We start from the raw sequence: 23,399 nt of genomic DNA, 5'->3' as shown, positions 1-23,399 counted from the left end.
AGGCTTTATTTAATGCCAAAAGGCTAATTACCCCGGGAAGATCAGAGTGACTGTCACAGGGCACACCTGAGATTCATGAGGTCACGGGTTGGCTGAATTTCCTGCCCTGTACCAGCTGCCTCTGCCAGCTGTATGCTGATTTTTTTTTTTTTTTTACAGTCCGTACACCAAACACAAGTCAACTTGTGTGACTGTAACATTGAGCTAGATTTTGAAAGGCAATGCATTAAATTTTCAGACCAGTGTTGTCAATGAATAATAAATTCAAGGTGAAAATCAATGACAGTGAACATGAACTATGAGCAGAAAACCCAGCATCTCTATCAGATACTAACGACTTAGAAAATTTAACTCGCTGTTTGCATGTGTCACATATCTGGCTCTAACTGGTTCTTACCAGGGAGGAGGGAAATGTATGTATGTGTGTATGTGTGTCTTTGGGTTCTAAAATCTTTAACATGTTCACAGTTAAAGGTAGACAGTCACATCGTTTAACCTAGTTCTTGTTGCTTAAGGGTATCTTCCAAGCTCCCAGTTTTCAACCCCAGTGCTCCTTGGTAGAACAATGAAACCAAACCACCCCCAATGGTTACAGTTTATACTAAATAACATTCTACTCCAGACTTTGTCTGGGAAAGTGTAACTTCTACAGACCTTTTAAATATATGAGAATTGTAAATGCCTCAAGAATACAGCTAATACTTGTGTTTAAAAGGGAATTTTTGGGTGGCCTTTGGTCTTCTTTCCAGAAACAAATAACCTTTTAACTTTAAGCAGTCCGGGCATCCTGGCCATGGTTTGTTTCCTGTCCAGTCTGGATAGGATTTTACTCAGCACACTTGCGAAAAAGTAAAAGTCAGTAGCATCTTTGGATTTTGCCAAGGATTCTTAAAGGCCAGTCAAACAGGAACATGACACCACCCAAGCTGGCCCCAGAGAACAGAGCGTCCTCTGTGAAGAAGAAGGCAGGCCTGCAGGCTGCCTCTCATGAAGCACCGAGGCATATGGCTGCCCCCAGGCCTCCCCGGTGCTTTGCCCCAGAGGATGGTACTGATGTCTGGATCAGGGACCAATCTGGGATGCTGTTCTCCATACCTTTAAGCATAGTAGCACCATGCTTAAATTATACCAAAGAGGGGATGCTTTCACTCCATCCTTAGAACTCACCGTGTAAATGGACAGGTTCACATCCTTCTCAATTAGGAAAAACTTCCTGTAGCTAACTGAAACCCTTTTCATGCAGCTCAAAGAAGTTGTTTTATAAATTTTTTTTAAACTCCTTTTGCTCCATTTCTTCCTCATCAAAGAAAATTGAAAAGAGCCCGTCTGCCTCTCTGATAATTGGTGCCTGTTGGTCCTTCATCTCTGGATCCCTTACACGTGCGTAGAGCTCAGTAAATATTTGTGGCTTTGTAGCCCTTCAGAGTGGGAAGGCTGCCAGTCACAGAGGGGTGTTTATGAAATTCACCCTTATTCTCCTTTGAGGAATGTCCATTCACCAAAGACTTGGCTATAATCCTGATCCACTAGATTGTCCAAATATAGGGTTTTGTGTTTGATTTTGGTCTTTCTTCTGTTGTTTTTAACTGAGTAGTCTTGTGCCTGCTTGTGCTCTAAGGCAAATAAATATAAGTGGAAAGCTTAGGGCTGGGAACATTTTCATTTTGTAAGAGGTTTCTCTAAAACGAGCGAAAGAATGAGAGCGAGGCTCATGGATTGTGAAACTCCCATCACAATGGTATCTTTTCCCATTATATTTTGCCAAGAGAAATAAAAGACTGAGCTGAAAGGGGTGGGTGGAGGAGTCCTTTATTGTCAGCATTTTCATCCCTTTATCTACATTCAAGTGCTTCATCCTCCTTTCTCTCCAGTCAGGTTTAGGGGTGTCTTTGCAGAATGACAGAACACATCACTAAGCACCCTTGTAGGGTACCATATATCACAGGCCTTTTTTATCCCAGCAAGCACTGTCTCCTGTCACCATTATCCTGGTATGAACAGGATGATTGTTAATGAATAGAAAATCCCATGGAGTCGGTGTATTCACTAGTCCCTAACTATTTAGCAGTTGGTTTATTTGAGGAGTTTCCCTGCTAACCTGACTTTGAATACCTCTACGCTGTTCACTTACAGATGGCTTTTGACATCTCTTACTAAACATTATGACCGTAATTTCTCTTACTGGTGTATAAAGTGGTTTTCTTTTCAAAATATTACTCTATTTTGATGAACCATTTGGAGTGGATATAAACCGTGAGGTTCTGTAAGGTTGGTCTGTTAAGTATTAATACTATAGCTAAACCAAATTATTGATGCCTGCTCTCGCCAACAGTCTCCCTCAGCTCATCCACTGCTTCTCGTTTCCTCTGCTCCCTTCTCTTAAAAACAACACTGTTCCTCCTCGCCCACAGAGTAAAAGCGAACACGCTGCATCAAAATTAATAAAAATAATTTCATAAAAAGAAAAAAAGAAAGAAAGCAGGAACATGATCAAGAAGCAAAGTCAACATTTTGAAAAATATATCAGTTGTTAATGCATCTGTGGTCACATTCAGATGTTTATGGCTGGAAGACCAACCGGCCCAGTAACCTTACCGGGAACTCCTCCCTGCTACCCCCACACAATTGGACACGCTCATGAGCATCTTTACATAGAATAGGGGAGGGGAAAAAGTCATTTTTCTTCTAGATTCGCCAGCTGGTCCCTATAAATGAGACTTATAAATGACAGATTAGCAAGAGAAAATCAAACAGTTTATGAATATATGTGCCATGAGTAGCCACAGGAGCACTTGGTGATGAGTGACTCACAGGGCTGGTTAGAACTTCATCTTATATAGCATTTTCAAAAAGCAGCAATAGGGACTTCCCTGCAGTCCAGTGATTAAGACTCCACCCTTCCCATGCACGGGGCATGGATTCCATCCCTGGTCAGGGAACTAAGATCCCACATGCCATGCCATACAACCAAAAAAAAAAAAAAAAAGCAAGAAATTTTTAGAGAAGTGATGAGACAAAAGGAAAGGACTTTGAGTTTCTAGGACTGCAAATTGTGGAAAGTTAAGTATATGGGCGAACCAGTGGCAGATAAGGGCATGTCAATCAGGTTTGTTGTATGTTCCATTTTGGTGTCAAAATCACCCAGCAGCTTATGATGAGAATGTCCTCTTCCTAGTAGAAGAGAGAGAGACACCCTTACAAATGTATGTCCTGCTTTTGGGCAAGGGTTGGGGGCAGGGAGAGCCTTTCTTTACCTACTTCTCAAGAAAAACAATCCTTTTGCCAAAGTAGCATATTTCGGGATTGCATATTCTGCTACCCTTTAAAGGTATACTTTAGCTTTGCAAAAAAATTGAATTTTTAAAGTATTTTCTCAAATCTTCCCTCCATTGGTCTAAGATCTGGGCAGACACTAATATTCCCAAGTTTTTGGAGTAATAAACTGAGACTTACATAAAGTTTCCCAGTTGACATTTATCAAGTACTTAATAATTGTCAGGCACTACGTGAGGGCTTAGAATTCAAGATCAGTGTAGTTGATTCACTTTAAGAAGCTTATGTCTCACTTGTATGTGGAATCCGCATGGAACAGAAACAGAAAACAGATTGGCAATTGCCAGAGGTGGGGGGTGGGGGGGAAATTGGGTGAGGGGGTCAGGAGGTACAAACTTCAAGTTATAAAACAATTCCTGGGGATATAATGTTCGGCTTGGTGACCATAGTTCACAACACTGCGTTGTATTTTTTAAAGTTGCTGAGAGAGTAGATCCTAAAAGTTCTCATCACAAGAATAAAACATTGTAACCATGTGAGGTAGTGGATATTAACTAAACTTATTGTGGTGATCATTTTGCAATATGTATGTGTATCAAATCATTGTACAGCTTTAATGCAATATTCCATGCCAATTATATCTCCATAAAATTGGAATTAAAAAAAAAAGAAGCCTGTATACTAGTAGAGTGAGACAAACACAGTAACAAATGAGTTCAACAGAGTTGGAGAAGTGTGAAAAGTTACAGTAGCGAAGGTGACTACTTGGGAGGGAGCACCACTCAGCAGAGAGGCCTTTGGGCCTGGGATTTGAGGGGTGGTTAGAAGTTCACCAGGGTAAGCTTGAGACCTTGGCGTGGGTGAGGGGAAGGGGATGGTTGAGGCAAACGTCATCCTGAGTAGAGGAACAACGTGTGCTAAGTCACTGAAACAGGCGATATATTCCAAAGACTGAGGGTAAGGCCAGAAAAGTAGGCTGGGGCCAGACTGTACACTGCCTGTTTGCTGTAGTAAGGAGCTTACCATTCATTCTTTAGGGGATAAAAAAAAAAAATCATATCTATGTTTTTTTTTTTTTAAGTACTCTGGTGAGAAAGTGGAGAATGGAGCATACTGGGGAAGAAACTGCAGGGAGATGGGGAGACTGGGAATGGGGCGGAAAGCATGCAGAACATATCTGCTCATGTCCAGTCATCTCAGGAGGTCAATTCTGTGAGTTGACTTTTGACCACTCGAATTTCAATGAATTGACTCACTGCCAGTGGAAATGAAGAAAGCAGAAAGAAAAGAGAAACATAGGGGAGAGGGAACGAGCTGAATTTGAGGGTTTCTTGGGATGATGGAGATTTCCAGCTGACTGCTGAAAATGCAGGTATGGAGCTCAGGAGACTTGGTTTCAGAATGGAAATCCAGCACAGGAGTCTAGCAGGTTGAATCCCTTTCTTTGTGCTCCCAGTGAGTCCATGAGTTGTAGATTTTCTCTTTGAACTTTGCACCCAATCTGGTCATTGTGATGTTAATTCAATCAGTGTCAACCCAGGGTTCTCTTACCTAAGCCTTTAGGGATACAAAGCGTGTCATTGTCATCACTCAAGGCAATGTTGCTGTTCAGACTGATGCAAAAAAAAAGATAAGTAGTTATTCCTACTACTTCTCAAGATCATATCTCTCCACCCCCAACTTTTAAAGGTAATTTTTATGAGCTTGGGCAGGGGCAGAACAACTGAAAATCATTTTTCAAAATCTGCTCATGGAAGAGATATTCATATATTCAACGCCACTTCAACCAGCAGAACTGAAACCAGAGTAAGACTGTAAGATAGCCCAATAAAAAAATAATTTACAAAGCTGGTGACACAGGCTGCCTTACCAAATAGGGAGCCTCCCATTTCTATGTGTTTCAAGTGGAGCTCTGAAGGATTAGGAGGGGCAAGAGTCCTGTAGCAAGTAGGTAATTGCACTGGATGGCCTCGCCCTTGTTTTATGATTTTAAGATTTTAATTTAGAGAACTTGATAAATATGTGATCAATTGTATGTTCTACAAGTAGGACTTTTTTCTCCAGCTGGTTTTTTGGCTTATGTCAACAACAAATGCTTGTGCTTGTGTGTGTGTGTGTGTGTGTGTGTATGTGTGTATCTCTGATGAACAATTCACAATGCGTCTTATTCTGTCTCCCCTCTCATGCCAGTAGTTCATTTGCAAACAACATATGGGTCTTTGGGGCGAATTATCAGGCTGTCATCTACTTCCTATTATGAGAAGTAAACACTATATATAAGAAAGAGCCATTATTATAGATAAATGTCATATTATTCCCCCTAACTAATTTATTAATGTATGGATATTGCTACTCCTGGAATTAAAACCTTGTCTCTAGATCTAAACAGAGACTTTGGAAAGAAAATTTTGGAAGATGTGTTCATGTTAATTACAGGAGCTATATTGTGGAATGTCTTTAAATAAAGTGATTCAGGAAGACACAGTAAAAGAACTTAGTTTCCGGCAGGATGAAATATTGAGGCTGTAGACATCTCATCCCTAACTTGATGACGTACACTAAGAACAGGTCCTTTTCTGCTCCTGTCAGCCCAACGCCGACTGCCTGGACGACGTGCCCATCGACTACGAGGGATCTCTGGGAGGTCCACCCACCAACCAGATCACAGGCGCAAGTGACACGACCGTAAACGAAAGCTCGGTCACTTTGGACCCTGCTGTCCGGACTGTGGGAGTCTTGCAGGTCGTCCAGGACCCAGACCCCACCCCTCAGGAGGGAGAAATCATCTTCACCACCAACAGTAAGTTCTGCCGTGCACACACCAAGCGCCCTTATTCCCAAAGGCTGTTGCCTCGTGAGAATTTGAAAGAGGCACTTGTCCTCAAGAAGGAAAAAAAAAAAGAAATTAAATGACCAGAATGTTGCCCGGCTGACCCATCACACCCGACAGTCCTTACGAGGCCCAGCTCACTCCTGAGGCAGCAGGGCAGACAGCTGGCATGGGTCTCGCTCACCCACACCCGATGCCACCGCATTGCACACACCCCGTGGTACCAGAAGCAAGCTGGGCGGTGGGTCTGACCTCTTAGAGTGGAAGGCAAGGGAGAAAAGCAACTGCAGCGGATGGGTAGTGGGACTGGGGTGGGTCGCAACACGTGTGTGTGTGTATGTGTGTGTGTGTACCCAGGCTAGAGCCCTCCTGAGTGTGCACGTCCGTGGCAGCCTGAGCTGGTCTGGACAGCACATAGGAGTGTGTTATCCTCACTCTGGCTGCAGGACTCATGCAAGTGGCACCTCTTCACACGAGCGTTCCTACAGTAAAACCTAAACCACTTGCATGGTGACATATTCAAATATCTTTGGAGCTTCCTGCCCATCTCCTGCATAGACTCAAACTAAGTGCTGTTCTGGTGGACAGTAAGGTATAAAAATATTTAAATAGCTCTTCTGGCATACCACTGAAGCTAAAACCTCAAGTATTTCTTCTACAGTCTAATACACAGGAGATAGAAGTATCAATTCTAAGGAAATTATCATTCAAATTAACTTAGGTTTAAGGTTTAAAGGGTAGGTGGATAGTGCAGTTTTTAAATGAGGTGTATTTTTTCCCTTAGTAGAAGTAGCCTATTCACTATAGAAAATTTGGAAATGAAGCAAAGCGGATGAAAGCATGTTGAAATATTTCCTTGTAAGTCGGCCTCTTTCTTGCATATTTGTGATGTTTATACACTTCAAAAGATCATTCACACTGAAATTTAAAGATACATTTTCTGATGAAGAAGTGTAACAGCCCTCATTGTTCATTGAAAGCCTGAAATATAACAACAACAAAAAAAAATGAAAAAATAGATCAATGCCCCACTACCCAGAAACAAGCACTGTTAACATTTTGGTGTCTTTCCTGATAATCTTTTGATACAGTTGAGACAATAACCATAGGGGTGAGCGTTCATTATTGTAACCACAGAATTTCACAAGACCTCAACGGAGAGTTTAGTTCAGTTCAATGCTCAGTCGTGTCTGACTCTTTGCAACCCCATGGACTGCATGGACCCCGTGGAGAGTAACTAAGAGTTACTGAGTGATGGAACTCCCCTGGTGGTCCAGTGGCTAAGACTCTGCACGATGCAGGGGGCCTCAGTTCCATCCCTGGTCAGGGAACTGGATCCCACACGCCGCAACTAAGAGTTCCCAAGCCGCAACAAAAGATCCTGTATGCTGCAACTGAAAGATCCACATGTCTCAACCAAGACCCAATGCACACAAATAATTTTTTTTTAAAAAGAATTACTAGGTGGTAAATATCTGCCCATGCAAAGTGTATTAGTTTTGGGTAGATAGGAGTTTTGACTTGACTTTTAGAGGCATGAGGATCTCAATACTGAAGCATTAACCATTACACATTAAGAAGTCCCTAAAGATAGATTATGATCCCTTTGTTTTGAATGTCTAAAATCGTACAAAAGCAGTTTTGAATTTTTTGTAGCCATACTAAATAAAAACAAGTTGGCAGGGTTGATTTTAATAAAATATTTTATTTAATCCAATGTAGCCAAACTGTTTTACATACTTTATTTTATACTAACTCTTCAAAACCTGGTGTGTATTTTTATACTTAGAGCACATCTCAGTTTAGACTAGCTCCATTTCAAGTGCTCAGAAGCCATGTGTGGTCACTGGCTACATATTGGAGAACACAGATTTAGAATCCTAGTAATTTAGGGATCTAAGAACTTTAAAGGTCATTCAGTCTTAACCATGATAAACTTCTGGTTTTCACCATATGAAAATTGAACAGAGGAGTAAGTAAGTGACTGACTCAGATCAAACATTAAGTTCTCTTTGCAAAGTACAACATTACCCCATAATTTTCCATTTATTGGACATGCTCAGTTACCATCAAGCATATCACCATTAGTGGTCTAAGTGAAGTATAATATATTGGAAGACCTGATAAAATTTTGCTAGCAGTTCCAAAACACTTACCACATGAACTTTTATGAGCCCATGCTGAGGCTGTGCTGCACTCAATTGTGTCTGACTCTGCAACCCCATGGACTATAGCCCCCAGGCTCCTCTGTCCTTGGAATTCTCTAGGCAGGAATACTGGAGTGGGTTACCATTTCCTCTTCCAGGGAATCTTCCCAGCCCAGGAATCAAACCCATGTCTCCTGTGTCTCCTGCATTGGCAGGCAGATTCTTTACCACTGTACCAACTGGGAATCCCTTTTGAGCCCATAAAAAGAATCAAATTAAAAACGGATCCTATTTCTTGCAGTGAAATGATTGATTGACTTTCAAGAGAAAGTGTGTCGTCTGTTAGATTCCTGATTTTGAAAAGTGGCCACATACTTCATCTCAGTAAAGCCCAGATGACAAATGAAAAGGCATAGTTTATGAGTGAAAATGCAACCAAAAATGAAATAGGAAATTAAAGTCTGTATCCAGATAATTCATAATCTCAAACGGTTTTGGCTAAAACGGACTCAGAGCGCTTAGGTTCATACCAGGCATTCAGTAGCTATTCACTGAATGACTCGAGGTGAAAAGTGTTTGATCTAAGCTTGAACAGGGAGCTTATGTTCACAACAGGAGGAAAAATGCCAGGCAATTTCAAAGGAAGGTCTTGGTAGAGATGAAGGGACAAGAGACGACATCTGTAGTCTGGAGACCTGTGCCATATGTCAGCCTGGATAAAGATATCAGCCTCTTAGTGCAGAAACTGAATTGTTCTCACAAAATACTTTTCCTAGGCCATTTCTTTTATTAATTGAAGTATAGCTGATTTATAATGTTATAATTCTTTAGGTGTACTGCAAAGTGATTTAGTTTTATCACCATATATATTCTTTTTCAGATTCTTTTCCATTATAGGGTATTACAAGATATTGAATATAATTCCCTGTGCTATATATTAGTTTCTTGTTGTTTACCTGTTTTATACATACTAATGTGTAATCTGTTGGGCTTCCTAGGCGGTACAGTGGTAAAGAATCTTCCTGCTAATGCAAGAGACGTGGGTTCGATCCCTGGGTTGGGCAGATCCCCTGGAGGAGGAAATGGCAATCCGCTCCAGTATCCTTGCCTGGAGAATTCCATGGACAGAGGAGCCTGACGGGCTACAGTCCATGGGGTCGCAGAGAGTCGCACACACACACAATGTGTATCTGTTAATCCCAATTTATCCTCATTTTCCCCTTTGGTAACTCTAAGTTTGTATTCTATATCTTTGAGTCTATTTCTATTTTGTAAATAAGTTCATTTGTGTCATTTGTTTATTTTTGTGTGTGGCCTTTTTTTACATCCCACATATAGGTGGTATCATATGATATTTTAGACCATTTCTGATTAGTTTTATTTATTGGGATTTAACAGAATATTCCAAACATAATTTTTCTGATTAGATTTTTTAATTGGAGGATAATTGCTTTACAATGTCGTGTTGGTTTCTGGTGAACAACAGTGTGAATCAGCTATAAGTATACATACATCCCCTCCCGTGTGAGCCTGATTAGATGTTAATGATTTATGCCACTAACTAAATGGCTGTAGATTCCTTAAGGGAAAATTCCCTCCTCTATACAGATTGCGCATTGCATAGTGCCCTAAGTTGGATAATCAATAAAGGCCAAACACAGACGCATGAATGATGAGCAGAAGGATTCAAGCTTCTCATCCACGTTACTGTAACCAACTCCCTAATGCTATCAAAAAAACACGATGTGAAAGAAGGGGATGTGGGGATGTGATATTGCTACAGACCACAAATAACCCACTGGAGGTTGGACCTGACCTTTTTTTCTCCCTTATCCTTTCCTACCTCACATCTAAAGAGCCAGAAAATTACTAGAAAATTACAAAAAATGAAGAAGTAACAGTAGTTAACAAATACCTAATACCAACTCTGTACCTGGCATCCTCTTACATTGTCTACTTGGATTAGTTTACAACAACTCTGTGAGGTAAATATTATTTTTAACCTCATTTTACTGATGCAGAAATAGCAGCACTGAGAGATTAAAGTAACTGGCCCGAGGTCATAAGCTAGCGACGGGTGGAGCTGGAATTCTCAGGACCAGCTGACTCTTGAGGAGCATGCCTAGCTATGTTTGCAGGATGAGAAAGGGGAGAAAATGAACATGGTGCTCACTTCATTTTTTTTTTTTTACCCTCTTCCTCCAGTTTTCTAAATCTCTGAAAGTTCAAAACTGTGTTTAGTTTCAACTTGAATTCTCATCCCTACCTCCGTTCTTCCTTTCCTGACAAACAGTGTTGGTGTAGAGAAAATCACATGTACGTAAAAGTCATTTCAGCCCTCAAGGGGGAACAGCATAGAACAGATTGCCTTTAGAGTGAAAATGGGAAAATGTGGCAGTGAAGGATCACCTTCAGTTCCCAGGAAAGGAAAAAAAAGAAAAACATTTACAAAGGAATGGAAATCCAGACTGGCTGCTAGTCTGACATTTGAGAGAAAGACATTCTCGTATGCATAGTGTTAATGTTTCTGACATTTCAGCTTTTATCACCTCACTCGGCAGCACCAAATCACAGTTTCTCTTCCACTTTGGTGCAGGGAGTCATTTGTATGCTTGCACAAATGTCACCCACCAATCTTTTTTTTAATCAATTGATTGATTCACACTTATCTTTGGCATTGCTGGGTCTCCGTCGCTATGCGCGGGCTTCTCCTTGTGGTGGCTCCTCCTGTCAGGGAGCGGGGGCTTTCGGGCATGCAGGCTTCAGTGGTTGCAGCTCCCTGGCTCCGGAGCACAGGCTCAGTAGTCGTGGCACACGGGCTTAGTTGCTCCGTGGTGTGTGGAATCTTCCTGAACTAGGGATCGAACCAGTATCCCCTGCATTAGCAGGCGGATTCTTAACCACTGGACCATCAGGAAAGTCCCCACTCACCAGTCTTTATCTGCTTTCCTGTTTGCAACTGTACCCTGCCTTCTGACACTCCAAGCCCAGCCTGTAGCTTCTTGGATTGGCTTCAGCAGGGGAAAAATTTCCTTAGGACCAAAGGAAAATGTAGCTAAACAAATGACCTGGTGTGTTTAGAGACTCCAGATAGGAGCTAGAGAAAGACGCACAGAAAAGAAGACTCTATCCCTCCTCCTCCAAAACAACCCACCCACTCCACACTTCTAAGAGGGTCTGAGACCTTTCCTTTGTTTTTCAACGAAGTTGCTGACACCACCATCCATTTCTTGAATCACCGTCCATTATTGAATCACTACTGGCATCTTCTAGCTGCCTCCAGATCATTACCCACTTGCCACTCCTTCCAACTCAAGCTAGAAGGAATCAGCAATCAGCCCTGGGGTGGCAGGTGGAGGGTGGAGGGAGCTGGGAGCTAGAAAGGGAGGAGATGGACCATGTCCATTTCTCCCAAATTCGCCCCTGTATGTTCTGACGAGCACACGGCATAAAGTGTTTGGTCAGGAGACCTGGTCTTCAGACTTCACAGAAGGAAACAGTCCACATGAATCCTTTATAGGCTAACATGTTCAGACTCGACCAGCTGAATTGAAACATGGTGTGGGTTTCCTCTGGGAAACTTCCTGCTATATGGAGCTGGTATAATAGACCCTGCCTGAGGAGGAAAATTTCTTCTGCTCACCTATAGGTAACCGACAGTTACAAGAGTCCCTTTATGTCCCAAACATGGACACAAGGATTTTTCTTTTTTTAATCTATGGGCCTCTCCCCTTGTAAGACCCATCACTCCGGACAGATGGACCTCCACTGCTTACCCACAAGGCCTCCTGCAGCGCCTGCACATCGGCCTCTGTGTGCTGAGTCCCTGACTGTCCAAGCTGAGCCCAGTCCTCTCACTCCCCACGTGGTCACCTCTGGGACCTCACACATCATCTGTCCTGACAGCCCTCTCCAGTACAGCCCTGTTCCCAGCCCCTCACCCCACACAGGCCATCAGCCTCCTCCCTCCAGACTCCAGGCAAGTCGGAGGCCTGAGTCCACGGTCTGTTTCGTTTTTTAATCTTTTGGCTGTGCCAGAAGGCATGTAGGATCTTAGTTCCCTGATCAGGGAACCCAAGTCCCCTACATTAGAAGCTCAGAGTCTTAACCACTGGACCACCAGGGAAGTCCCTGGAGAAGACCAACTTTAGCTTCTCTAAGGCCTGAGTTTGTTCTCTCTGAGTCCCACCTACATGAAGCAGAGTTCAGAATCTCCTTCTTGTAGAGGGGGTGGAGTTTCTCTTACAGGAACCCCTCAGTGGGCGTGGTCTTGGGCAGTAGCTCCTCCCCTTCTAGAGGAGTGGGATCCAGGAGTCAATCCTCGCTCCTTGGACAAGCCCTTTTCTAATTTACCCACCGTTCTCTCCCTCTCTCCCCTTGTTATTGTCATTAACGGGGTGATGAGGTCCAGAGTCATCGAACGGGTGCCCTTCACACCTACTCCACCCAGCAGTGGTATGGGGGGCCCAGGGGCTGGGTGAGGTGGGAAAGACTGTCTCAGAGTACTTTGTTGCCAGTAGCTCTTCAGTAGAAACTGAGGCAGGAGGAGTCCCACAAGTGCAGAAGAGTTAGTCCCTAAATGTCTTCATGGGCTTCACCAGAGGGCACATTTCTAGCTGATACGGGAGACCTGGGTCTGATCCCTGGATCAGAAAGATTTCCTGGAGGAGGGCATGGCAACCCACTCCAGTATTCTTGCCCAGAGAATCCCATGGACAGAGGAGATGGGCTACAGTCCATGGGGTTGCAAAGAGTCGGACACGACTGAGCGACTAACGCACACACACACAGGAACTGAACTACAGTTCCTTTGCAGAGAAATGAGCGATAAGTCAACCTTTTCAGAAAAAAAAAAAATATATATATATAGAGAGAGAGAGAGAGAGATAGATAGATAGATAGATAGATATGCTCACACTCTTCAAAATATACTCATGATACAAAAAGTAATTGTTTCAGCAAAGCTGAAACTGCAGCCCAGCAAGAAGTCATTTTCAGCCAAACATGTTTAACAGCTATCACGGTAAGCACTGAGGGCTCTGCAGAAACACAGATGACAGAGTAATTATGGAAAGAACTCCCAAAGAGTTCATTCAGAGACTACTTGTGCTTCGTCATTTCTTGAAGGATCCGCTTTCTCTTCTTTGAGGAACTCAATAGGAACCTCTCTAGGGAGTCTTCATTCCTAAAAACACATTCTCTTAAAATGAGGCCAGAAAAGACGTTCGTTCTTAACTTTTTTTAAGTTTTATGTTTATTATTTTGGGAGCCACAGAGGAAGCATGCAGAATAGCTACATTCAAAAGTTGTAAATGCCCCTAGACTTGCTCCAACCACAAGCTGATTACAAACATAAGAGAGAGTGAGGTGTTTTTTTTTTTTAGGTCACAGCATGAAAGATCTTAGTTCCCCATGTGCATGCTAAGTCATTTCAGTCATGTCCAACTCTTTGCAACCCTATGGAATAGAGACTGCCAGGCTCCTCTGTCCAAGGGATTCTCCAGGCAAGAATACTGGAGTGGGTTGCCATGCCCTCCTTTAGGGGATCTTCCCAACCCAGGGATCAAACCCATGTCTCCTGCTTTGGTAGACGGTTCTTTACCACTAGCACCACCTTAGTTCCCCAACCAGGGATCAGACCCATGGCCCCTTGCAGTGAAAATGCAGTCTTAACCACCGGACCACCAGGGAGAACTCTACTCAATGCTCTGTAATGGCCTATATGAGAAAAGAATCTGAAAAAGAGTAGATATATGTATAACCAATTAACTTTGCTATACACCTGAAACTAGCCCCACATTGTTAATCAATTATCCTCCAATAAAACTTTAAAGAGAGAGAGTATTCATGACTTTTCCAGAGAACTCAATTTTGAACCTCTGGGTCAAGGCAACTGAGAGCAAAAGGGAGGCTTGGCACGTACATTCCTTTTCTGTTCCAAATGGGCAATACATTTTGCTACATTTGCAAAGCTGCAATCTCCAGGTTTTAATGTGACTGCAAAATATACTGGTGCATCCAGAAATAAACTCTAGAGAAAGCATTCCAGCGTTGATTAGAAAGGACAAGAGTGAATAGCCTCCTCTGCTTTTTTGACTTGCATCAAGGCCTGAACTGTCAAAGTAGCTCCCCTTGACTGTGGATAAATATGCCGGCTGGAATGAGCAACGAGAATGATGTCCCTTGGTACCCATAAGATTCCCATTAGCCCTGGAAAGATGAGTGCTTTGATTTGTGAGCCTCTTGCATTGTGGCAGACAACAGAATCAGCCAACTGGGTAAGATTTTAGACCTCACTATTCTCTACCCTTCAGGAAATACTTCAGCCACGGTGAATTACTTCTATACAAAATGAAGCATTTGCAGACAGTGATACTGCTATCCCCACTCCTCTTGATAGCTCAGATTGTGCCAGGTCCATGGAGTCTCATCCCCGCCTTGTTTCTGGGCCCTCCAGCTCACCAGCTCAATCAAGGCTTCCAGAGAGGAGCAACTGTTCTGGAGAGCAGAGATCTTTGTGATACGCTCGTGCTTTCATCAAGTTTTCCTAATGACAACCAGACAATCCACAAGCCACTAGATTTTTTTTTTTTTTTTTTTTTTTTTTTTTGTGATAACATTCCTCCTCGATTGAAAGCATTTGCCAACCTAAGAAAACCCACTCAGGGCCAGACTCCCAGGACTTTTCTATCCTGTGTCTGGTGCCTTGGCCACAAGTGTGTGGAGGATCTGGAGATGTCCAAGCTGCCTGTGAGAAAGTTCATCAGTTTAGACCACAGATACATTGCCACTGGGAGCACTCAGCCTGGGCATGATACATGCCATCGACTTGGGAGACACTGCCCTCTTAAAATGAAATGGCCCAGCAAGCAGGCGAAATCCTTCCATTGCTTGGAGAGTGTCTCAGATATTCTGAATCATTGATAGCACCATATCCTGGTGGTGCAGACGGTAAAGAATCTGCCTGCAATGCAGGAGACCCAGGTTCGATACCTGGGTTGGGAAGATCACCTGGAGGAGGGCATGGCAAACCTACTCCAGTACTCTTTCCTGGAGAATTCCATGGACAGAGGAGCCTCACAGGCTGTAGTCCATGGGGTCACATAGAGTTGGACACGACTGAAGCAGCTAAGCGGCAGCATCATCTCCAGTTTGATTAATTCCTCCCAATGCTGTCTCACTTTCGGTAAGCACTCCAAAAGTGAGCTAGGAAAAGGCTGTTGAGCAGACCTGAATTCTACCAGATATTGACACGCTGACCATGGATTGCCACAGGGACGTGGCATCCAATGGCAAGAAACATAATTGGCAGGTCAAGCCCCTTTTCAGTGGTGAAACAGCATCAAGTGTAAATAGCATAATGTTTCTCTTTGCTTTTCGATTCTAAAGCACGTGGCAGAGCGGGGAAGTTCCACCATTCAGAGATTAAGATGGCAGGGAAGAGCTGAAAATGTCCTTTGGCTGACATAAGAACTGGCTCTAAAAATTCAGAGTCAGGGTTCCGCAAATCAAAATATCTTGGAAATGAAATTCGGTGGTTCAGGAGAAAAAAAAAAACTGCAACTATCAGAACATCACCGGAGCTACTTAAAATCAGATGGTATAATGGAAACACCACCAAAAAAGTGGGGCCTTAGGTGTGATTTGGCTCCAGTTAGCCGTGTGACCTTGTGTGAGTCACCTATGCTTTCTCTGCTTTCATTTCCTCTGTTGTCGAATGGGGCACTTTTACCAGCAGTTGATTCCTAAGACCAGTTCCATATTTCTGTGATTAACGTTAGACTCCCTCTCTTGGTGTCCCTCCAAGTTTTGCCAGGAGAGGCTCAATCAAGACCTTGCATCATCACTTAGAAGCCCTTCCTGATTCCTCTCTCCTCCCAGTACCACTAAGTCATCCTAGCAAGGAGCTGTGTGCTCAGCACTGTCCCCACTGCAGCATCCTCTGAAACTTTAGAGGGTCGCTATTAGCTGGCAGCATCTGCCCAGACTTTTATAAATCACATTTTATGTATATCATCCTGTAAAATGGATGGGAGAGAAGACAGACAAGTGTCAGGGACTGGAAGAGCAACATGACTCTAACCTGGATTCCCCCTAGGGTCCCATGGCACCGTAAACCCTGTACTTACACCATTACAGCCCTCTGCTCACAAAAGGCCCTCAAGAAACACTTAACCTGGGCCACTGAGATGCTGGCTGTGCCCAGACTCAGGCAGTATTCATTTTCTTTGTTTTTAAAGACAGTTATTAACTTACCTTTCACTGAGCACAAGCTCTGTGTCCTCTACATACAATGTCTTATTTGACCATCATAGCAATCTTATGAGATTGTCATCTCCATTTTATAGATTCCAAAATCATATGCCTAGATCAATTGTTTTTCAAATTGTGGGTCATTAAGTCAATCTAGTAAGTCTGGACCAGTATTATATATATATGGGCTCTCCTGGTGGCTTAGACAGTAAAGAATCTGCCTGCAATGCAGGAGACTCAGGTTCCATCCCTGGGTCAGGAAAATCCCTGCAGAAGGGAATGGCTTTCCACTCCAGTATTCTTGCCTGGAGAATTCCATGGATAGAGGAGCCTGGCAGGCTACAGTTCATGGGGTCACAAAGAGTTGGACATGACTGAGCGATTAACACACACATGTCCAACTCTTGTGTATATATATACACACACATAGTCTTTACTGTTGATTTTAACAATAACAGCTATTGGGATGCCATCAGCAAGTGTATGGCATGTCATGTAAACCAAAAGAGTATACAGAGCAACTGTCTTATTTCTGTTTTAACAGTAATTAAACTAATTAATAGTAATGCTAGACAGTGGGCAAGCAATATTTAGAAAAAAAATCATTGTATTTTTTTCAATAAATAGTGGTTTCAGTGTTTGTCTGTTTATGTATTCATATGTATGCAAATACACAGTTTGATATTTACTCCCAAATCTTACACATAGAATTTTTTTTGCATGTTTATAGTGTTTTCTTTTTTTACAGTAAATACCACATATGTTGTCTCATTTTCTCTTCTCAGGGAATTCGTTTTTTTTTTTTAAAGAAAAAGAAAACATCATTTGGAATGGATATTATCTCCACTTTACAAATGAGGATATTAAGGCACAACTATCCCATTCAGGGGGCTTCCCTGATAGCTCAGTTGGTAAGGAATCCACCTGTAATACAGGAGACCCCGGTTCAATTTCCTGGGTCGGGAAGATCTGCTGGAGAAGGGATAAGCTACCCACGCCAGTATTCTTGGGCTCAGCTGGTAAAGAATCCGCCTGCAATGCAGGAGACCTGGGTTGGATCCCTGGGTTGGGAAGATTCCCTGGAGAAGGGAAAGGTTGCCCACTCCAGTATTCTGGGCTGGTGAATTCCATGGACAGTCCATGGAGTGGCAAGGAGTCATTGTTGCTCTGAAATTAAGGAAGAAAACCGCTCTCACTGGACTCCATTTCCAGGGTAGTCTACACTATGTGTGAATCCATTCATGTATCTGTCCCTTAATTTTAAAGGAAATTAGTAATCATCTAAGAATAGCTCCAGTCCATCTAAATATTTTATAACTTAACTGTTTTACATGTCACTAAAATATTTAAGCTCCAGATGCATTATTAAGGATTTAGTTGAACTGTTTAACAAGTTGAATACTAAAAAGTGAATTTCTCTCTTTCTTTGTGCCTCTGAAACTATGGTGCAGAAAAGTGTTAATAATTCATGTCCATCCATCCTTAAAGCTGCAGGAATAAGAAATCTTAATATCATCTTTCAGGGGTTTGAGACTTGCTCTCTTCTGGCAGAAAGGAAAACCTTTTGTAAAAAATATTTATTTATTTTACTGCAATAGGTCTTAGTTGCAGCATGTGGGATCTAGTTCCCTGATCAGGGATCGAACTAGGGCCCCCTGCATTGGAAGCTTGGAGTCCTTAGCCCCTGGACCACCAAGGGAGTCCAAGAAATACCTTAAATTCATTGACGGATCATTCTTCCTACCATCTCAAAGTGTGCTTTACCCATAATATCTTCTTCTGTCTTCCTAGCATTCCTGCCTAGTAGAAACAAACAGTAACATCTATCCCAGGAAGAAAAACAGATGTAGAGGGCTAAATCAAGTTCTGGCCCCAGCCTACTTATCTTTCCAATATTCCACCACGTGGGTAAAGTGGTTCCCTATAAAGAAATACCAGAAAAGCTCACTTGTTCCAAGTTAATAGTACAGAGTTAGAAACTAAATCAAAGCATGCCCACATGAGAATGATTTTTATTTATTTTTTTACAGGCTTTTTGATGTGGACCATTTTTTAAAGTCTTTATTGAATTTTTACAATATTATTTCCATTTTTTTATGTTTTGGTTTTTTGGCCAAGAGACCTGTGGGATCTTTGCTCCTTGATCAAGGATAGAACCCACACCCTCTCATTGGAAGGTTAAGTGTTAACTACTAGATTGCCAGGGAAGTCCCGAGAGTGATTTTTTTTTTAAGATTTTTAATATAATTTGTATGTATTTATTTATAGCTGTGTTGGGTCTTCGTTACTTTGCAGGCTTTTTCTCCAGTTGTGGCTCGCAGGAGCTACTCTCTAGTTGTGATGTGCAGACTTCTCATTGCAGTGTCTTCTCTTGTTGCAGAGCATGGGCTGTAGGCATGCAGGCCTCAGAAGCTGTGGCAGATATGCTCAGTAGTTGCAGCTCCCAGGCCCTAGAGCATAAGCTCAGGAGCGGTGGGTCACAGGCTGAGTTGCTCCTTGGCTTGTGGGATCTTCAGAGAGCCGGGATCAAACTCGAGTCTCCTGCATTGGCAGATGGACTCCTTACTCCTGAGCCACCAAGGAAGCCCCAGAGAATGTTTTTTAAATCAAGGCATTAGGACCGGTCTTCTTTGTAAATGAATCATCTAGAATCAGCTCAGGATTTCTGGCTGTACATGGCAGATTGAGCCCACAGGTTTATCTCTGCTACCTCACAAAGTCCCACCAAAGCATTCATGAAAGGTATAAACCTACATAGACTGTAAGAGCAGAGTAAAGATTACAACAGATTTTGGAAGACAAATGAGTGGAAACACTTAGTGAAGTGGGGAAGGTTGACTTCTTAGTGTCTTCTAAGGGAGAAGCCAGTGAGAAGCTAGGAGTTTTGCAGCTAGCTCAGGGTATAGGGCACCAGATACCCAGGAGGACTGTGGTATGCAGTGATGCTCAAAAGAAAATTAGGTGAAATGCTGTGTAAAGAGCATTTATGTCTCCAAGATCGTGTCCCCCATTCTGAGCTGCCTGGTCGTCGCCTCGGACTCTTATTGAAGTCCCGTCCCTAGTTGGCATGTCCCACCCACACACACTTAATCGTAGTGCCTCATTGCAAATATGAATGGAGGGCAAGGGTGGCTTGAGAACTGCAAAAAAGTCATGAAATCTAAGAGAGAGAGAGATGTAACAAATGAAAATAAACTCTAAGGAAACCAAGATAATTCATATCACAGAATTCTATAAACTATCATTTGTATCCTTAGAGATATGGGATAATATCACATTTATGGAAAAGAAGCAGATGATAGGAATTTTTTTTGAAATGAGGAGATCTTGAAAATTAAAAAATAATTTTAAAACATATATATCAGAATGAAAATTCTCATAGAATAATTGAAAGATGAAATAACATTTATCTTGTTAAACTGTGTTCTTGATATGAAATAAAAATTGGAAAAAAGTTAATTTGATTTAAAAATTAAGTATAAAACTAAGGATAAACAAAAAGGGTCAATTGACATGCCATTGAAGAATTCATCCACTTTTTCAACACATGTTTTGTATTAGCATTCCTCCCTTATGATGTCTTTTTACTGCAGTGAAGAATTATGGCTTCGCCTGGCCTCCTTGGCTTCAGAAAATATGTTTGGTACCCGACTTTTAAGAGCATTTCCTTTTAGCGTGCTACATGTGTGTTATCTTTTTAATATTTAAGTGTACAGGTTTAGTTTACAAATTAGTGACTTCAGTTTTTACAGTGAACTTATTCTCCAGCATGCACACCAATAAAGTTCGGATTATCTCTGTTCTTCTCACGCTGCTCCCTTCCATAGTCAAATAATCACCAACCCATGTTCATTCTGCCTTTTAGATCTCTCTCCATGTCCCATTTTCTTCCTCATGGCTATAATTTGAGACCTTAGCATCTCTGATCTTCGCTTTTGCCACGGCTGCCATTTCACTCTCCCTGTTTCTAGTCTTACCATCCTCCAAGTCTGTCTTCATTCCTGCACTGCCTAAATAATCATCTATAGAAATCTTGTTGCTGTTTTGTTCAAGACATGTTTACCCCCTCTGGGTTAAGATCTCAAGCTGGCTAATCTAAACAAATCATTAAACATTTGGTTTCTTCATATCTCTTCATGACTTTTTTTGCTACTCCCAGCTGGTGAGTTTATAGGGAAGCATTTGTAAGCCACTAGTGGTTCCAGAGGGAGAAAGCAATGGCACCCCACTCCAATACTCTTGCCTGGAAAATCCCTTGGACGGAGGAGCCTGGTAGGCTGCAGTCCATGGGGTCGCGAATAGTCGGACAGGACTGAGCGATTTCACTTTCATGCATTGGAGAAAGAAATGGCAACCCACTCCAATGTTCTTGCCTGGAGCAGCCCTGGGACGGCAGAGCCTGATGGGCTGCCGTCTATGGGGTCGCACAGAGTCGGACACGACTGAAGCGACTTAGCAGCAGCAGTGGTTCCAGACTCGCTGCCCCAACTCTGCTCCCTTTAGGTGCCAAGTCTTGCATATCCTTCAGGCACGTCTAATCTGCAGTATTCTCTGAGATGCCTTCTCTGTTACTCTGAGAAGAATCTAATTATCCTTCTAGAATATCTCCTTTCAGCCAATGATCTCTGTTGTTATTTCTTGAGGAATCATCTGTTGCCCCACTGAACCTGCAGGTCCTTAAAGGGCTTGGACTCTGGCTTTACACCGTCACGTTCTGAGACCCAGCAGAAGTTATGGCTACGATTAGATTCAATAACAGGCTTCCCCTGTGGCTCAGTGGTGAGAATCTGCTTGCAATGCAGGAAACGCAGGAGACGTGGGTTCAATCCCTTGGTCAGGAAGATCCCCTGGAGGAGGGCATGGCAATCCACTCCAGGATTCTTGCCAGGAAAATCCCATAGACGAAGGAGCCTGGTGGGCTACAGTCCATGGGGTTGCAAAAAGTTGGACATGACTGAAGGGGCTGAGCACGCACACAGATTCAATAACATTAGTAGAATAAATGAATGAATATGTTGAATGTTAAAGGAAAGCAACAATACTAGTAGTTTGAACTGGAAGAGTCTATGTTGCAACATATATTGGTGTTTGAAAAGAATAGGTATATAGTCTTCCAAGGACATTCAAAACTGGACCAAGACACCAGCAGATGAGCTTGCCCATAGCCTGTTCCTCTAGGATGACACCGGGACCCTAGACCCCTATGACAGGAGCACAGATGCTAAACTGGTCCCCCATCATAAGGAAGGAAGGAGATTAATGCCTTGTAGAAATGGGTTAATGACTTATTATTAATCATTATTGATATGGGACTACATAGCAGAAATGAGGGATTGAAAGCAGTGGAGAGAGACAAAGTGGCAGAAAAAACAGCAAAAGAAAATGCGATGGGAAAGAGTCTCCTGCCAGACTGCACCTCCCCTTCTGCAAATGCCCTGGGAATGTCGTTCAGACCAAGAGCCCAGGAGCCAGTGCAGCTCAAATGCTCTTCATCTTTTGTTTTGCACCATCAACACTCCTCTTCTTACTTCATATTAACCCATGATGAATGACTGCAAGGAGATTAAACCAGTCAATCCTAAAGGAAATCAACCCTGAATATTCTTTGGGAGGACTGGTGCTGAAACTGAAGCTCCAGTACTTTGACCACCTGATGTGAAGAGCTGACTCATTGGAAAAAACTCTGATGCTGGGAAAGACTGAGGGCAGGAGGAGAAGTGGGCAGCAGAGGAAGAGATGATTAGATAGCATCATCGAATCAACGGACATGAGTTTGAGCAAACTCCAGGAGATAGTGAAGGACAGGAGAGCCTGGCGTGCTGCAGTCCATGGGGTCACAAAGAATCGGATATGACTTAGCGACTGAACAACAACAACAATGATGAGTGAAGATGACCCTACCCAGAGTAATATAGACTTGGAGAAACCAGACGTCTTTGGCATTGGGCAGTTCTGGGCCCAAACCCTGGTTGGCTTCTGACTAAATAGCTATGGTCAACAAATAACCTCCCCAGGGCTCAATTTCCTCAACTTTAAAATTGACCAGGGAATTTCCTAGCAGTCCAGTGGTTAAGACTCCACCTCTCAATGCAGGGGGTGCAGGTTTGATCCCTGGTCAGGGAACTAAGATCCCACCTGCTCAGCCAAAAAAAATTGTCCAAATAAAAACCCACCCTGCAAGTATGTTGTGAGCATGAAATGAATCAGTGTATAGACAGCTGCTGACTCAGTGCCCAGCACTCAATCAATCATAAACATTACCTCTGTCCCCCATCCTCCACACCACCTCTCCAGGAGAACACACACTGCACAGACACATCACAGGTACCTATTAACACACTAGAAATGTCTTGATACAAATATCTGTAAACCACCTTTCTCAGATAGATTCCAAGGTCCAATAGCTCTAGGTTGTATCCTTAATCATTTGCCTGTGAAGATGAAAATAACATCACCTTGTTTTTCTTCAGTTAACAGAATTACTTTACTTCCTGAGCCAGAACTGCATGCTCTCTTTTAGTTATTTATCTTTTCCATTAGTTGATCACTTGAGGACTCCTGAGTTATAAACAGCAATCTTTATTACCATGATCTCATATAAAATAATGACTGTCCTTATAATACCGTTTACAGAGAAACCTCTCGGGTTATCAGCAACATCACTAGGCAGCCCATCTATCAATCAGCAAACCATTAGTGTCAGTTCCTAGAAAGTCATAATTGTGTCTTCCTATGCATGACTCTGTGTTTGGTTATATTCAACAGACAGCAGCCCTCCCACTAATCTTAGAGAGAATTACACTGGTTTACTTTATTTTCTTAAGTCCCATATTTTATAGAACAGATCTAAATCATTCAGATGCCTTAAATAAAAGATAAACTAGTAATTTTAGATT

General features: G+C 42.5%; 1 protein-coding gene across 1 annotated transcript in view; it reads left to right on the top strand.

The window, feature by feature from the left end:
- The window catches only part of RNF150 (ring finger protein 150), a 262,831-nt gene that overhangs the window by 204,228 nt on the left and 35,204 nt on the right, over positions 1 to 23,399 (top strand). Inside the window, exon 6 of the mRNA XM_065903883.1 lies at positions 5,863 to 6,073. Within this exon, the coding sequence (XP_065759955.1) occupies positions 5,863 to 6,073 (211 nt within the window). The remainder of the gene's footprint in view (positions 1 to 5,862; positions 6,074 to 23,399) is intronic.

This window comes from Muntiacus reevesi, chromosome 13, assembly GCF_963930625.1.
Source record: "Muntiacus reevesi chromosome 13, mMunRee1.1, whole genome shotgun sequence".
In the NCBI taxonomy this organism is placed as follows: domain Eukaryota; kingdom Metazoa; phylum Chordata; class Mammalia; order Artiodactyla; family Cervidae; genus Muntiacus; species Muntiacus reevesi.
The sequence above is the reverse complement of the archived record's forward strand: the minus strand, read 5'-3'. Positions and strand labels throughout refer to the sequence as shown.